This window comes from Phalaenopsis equestris, unplaced genomic scaffold (genome assembly GCF_001263595.1).
Source record: "Phalaenopsis equestris unplaced genomic scaffold, ASM126359v1 Scaffold000522, whole genome shotgun sequence".
Taxonomy (NCBI): Eukaryota; Viridiplantae; Streptophyta; class Magnoliopsida; order Asparagales; family Orchidaceae; genus Phalaenopsis; species Phalaenopsis equestris.
The window spans coordinates 557,930-560,041 of record NW_018164962.1 but is presented as its reverse complement, the minus strand read 5'-3'; the positions used below and the strand labels follow the sequence as shown (position 1 = coordinate 560,041).

The 2,112-nt window shown below is 40.3% G+C and overlaps 1 protein-coding gene across 1 annotated transcript in view; it reads left to right on the top strand.

The window, feature by feature from the left end:
- Window positions 1-1,168: 1,168 nt before the first annotated feature.
- LOC110028672 (G-type lectin S-receptor-like serine/threonine-protein kinase At5g35370) overlaps window positions 1,169-2,112 on the top strand; it is a 2,922-nt gene continuing 1,978 nt past the window's right edge. Inside the window, exon 1 of the mRNA XM_020730622.1 lies at window positions 1,169-2,104. Within this exon, the coding sequence (XP_020586281.1) occupies window positions 1,426-2,104 (679 nt within the window). The 5' untranslated portion in view covers window positions 1,169-1,425. The remainder of the gene's footprint in view (window positions 2,105-2,112) is intronic.

The following is a 2,112-nucleotide window of genomic DNA, read 5'->3' as shown; positions in this document are numbered from 1 at the left end:
TATATAATGAGTATTATTTTTAATATTTTAATTGACTATAACGCTACAAAAATTTATAATCAATTAAAATTACTAATTAAAAATAAAATAAAAAATATATTAAATTCTATTTAAATTAATGTTTAGTATAAATAACGAGATTGAAATCTCCCCATACCCTTCACATTCTATTGTTGTGCTATTAGGGTCGTCAAAATAGCTCATTATTAATGAATATCTCATATTCGGCTTGATAAGCAAGCTAGTCAAACACAAATAATTTTTTTTATACTTGATATATAAACGAACCGAACACGAGCAATGATATTTTTTAACAAACCGAGTCTGGATTCGCTCAAGCTCGGCTTGTTTACACCCAACGGCTGCATCCATGACTAGATTTATCAAAATAATTTTTTATTCTTGAACAGTTCATGTTTCGCTCGCCAAGCAAAAGAGCCCAACATGAACTAATTTTTTTTATGTCTGAAATATAAACGAGCCGAATACCAACAATAATATTTTTTAAATTGTTTGGCTCGTTTACGCCCCTATTCACGAGTATTTCCCATAAAAGATTCTCAATTTATCTCAGTAAATTTTCATTCAATAATTCAAGCAAAATTAATCTCATCCCACCATCTTCATCATCCCCATTACCCACCACAATCAAAATTAAAAATATTTCTATCAGTTCATGTTACAATATTGATATAATTTAAAAATATTGCGGCATTGCTGAATCATAATTAAAAAATATATATATAAATTTAATACGTTGACTTCTTTATAATGACATCACATGATAATATTAAATCTTCTATATGCCCTCTCTTTCGTTCGTTGAAGCGCGCTTCTTCCTGCCTCCAATCCAAATCTCTTAACGGCACTTACCGCGTCATCTCTCCCGCCATGGTCAATGCCCAACAAGCCAACATAACCCAACTGTCATTTTCTCATCTTGCCTCACTAAAAAAATATATTAGATTGAATAAAACACGCACTAAGTTTAAGCATATGAGTTCGAACAAGTTCACGAGCTGCTTTATTTAATATAAAAAAAAGAAAATGATGTTAATTTTAAATAATTTTATAATGAGTTTGACAAATAGAAGAATGTTTAAGAGAGAGATTATAATAAATCACCTAATAAAAAATATTATTTTTTTGACATCTCGAGTTATCGGGGCTGGCTTGAGCTTGGCTTGTTAGCTCATTGAGCTCAGTTCATGAGACACTTATGGAGGAACTCAAGCCGGCTTGATTGACTTGCACCACTAGTATTGAAGTAATATTTTCATGATATTATGATGAATATAATTATAATATCACTATTTCACACATATATTCTTCTAATATTCGCCCCCTAACACCATGGTCCATGGCTTCCTTACGGTTCTCCCAAATCCTTTCATGGCCTTTTGATCCACTAGGCACAATTCCCCCATGGTCTCCAGTCGCAGACGCATCCTTTTCCTACTCCTCACTCTTCCCCTCCGCCGCCGCCACAAGAACTCCGCCGCCGCCGCCCACATCGCCACCGAGTTCCTCTACCCCAACTTCACCGCCTCCAGCATAAACTTCATCGAAAAAGGTGGCATCTTCCTCACCTCCATTTCCTCCACCTTCTCCGCCACACTCTCCTCGGATTCCCCACAATCCAACTTCATCTTCTCCATCCTCCACTCTCCCACCTCCACCCTCGTCTGGTCCGCAAACCGCGACATTTCGGCGCCATACACCGCTGTGCTCTCCCTCTCCACTGCCGGCCTCTCTATTTCCCTCCCCAACGGCTCCATCCTCTGGTCCACCCCTGTTCTTTCCCAACACGCGGCGGCCCTCCAACTCCTTGACACCGGCAACCTCCTCCTCCTCGACGCCGCCAATTTCTCTCTGTGGCAATCGTTCGATCACCCTACCGACACTCTCCTCTCCCATCAGCGCCTCCCGGCAGGCTCAACTCTCTCCACCTCCGCTGGCGATTATCGCCTCCTCATTAACATCGAAGACGCCGTTCTTCTCTGGTCTGATGGAGATCAACAGTACTGGCGCCTGTCGGCCGATCCCCAATGGGTGAAAGACATCAATGATCCCATCGCCTACATGGCAGCTAATGAGTCCGGGCTTTATCCC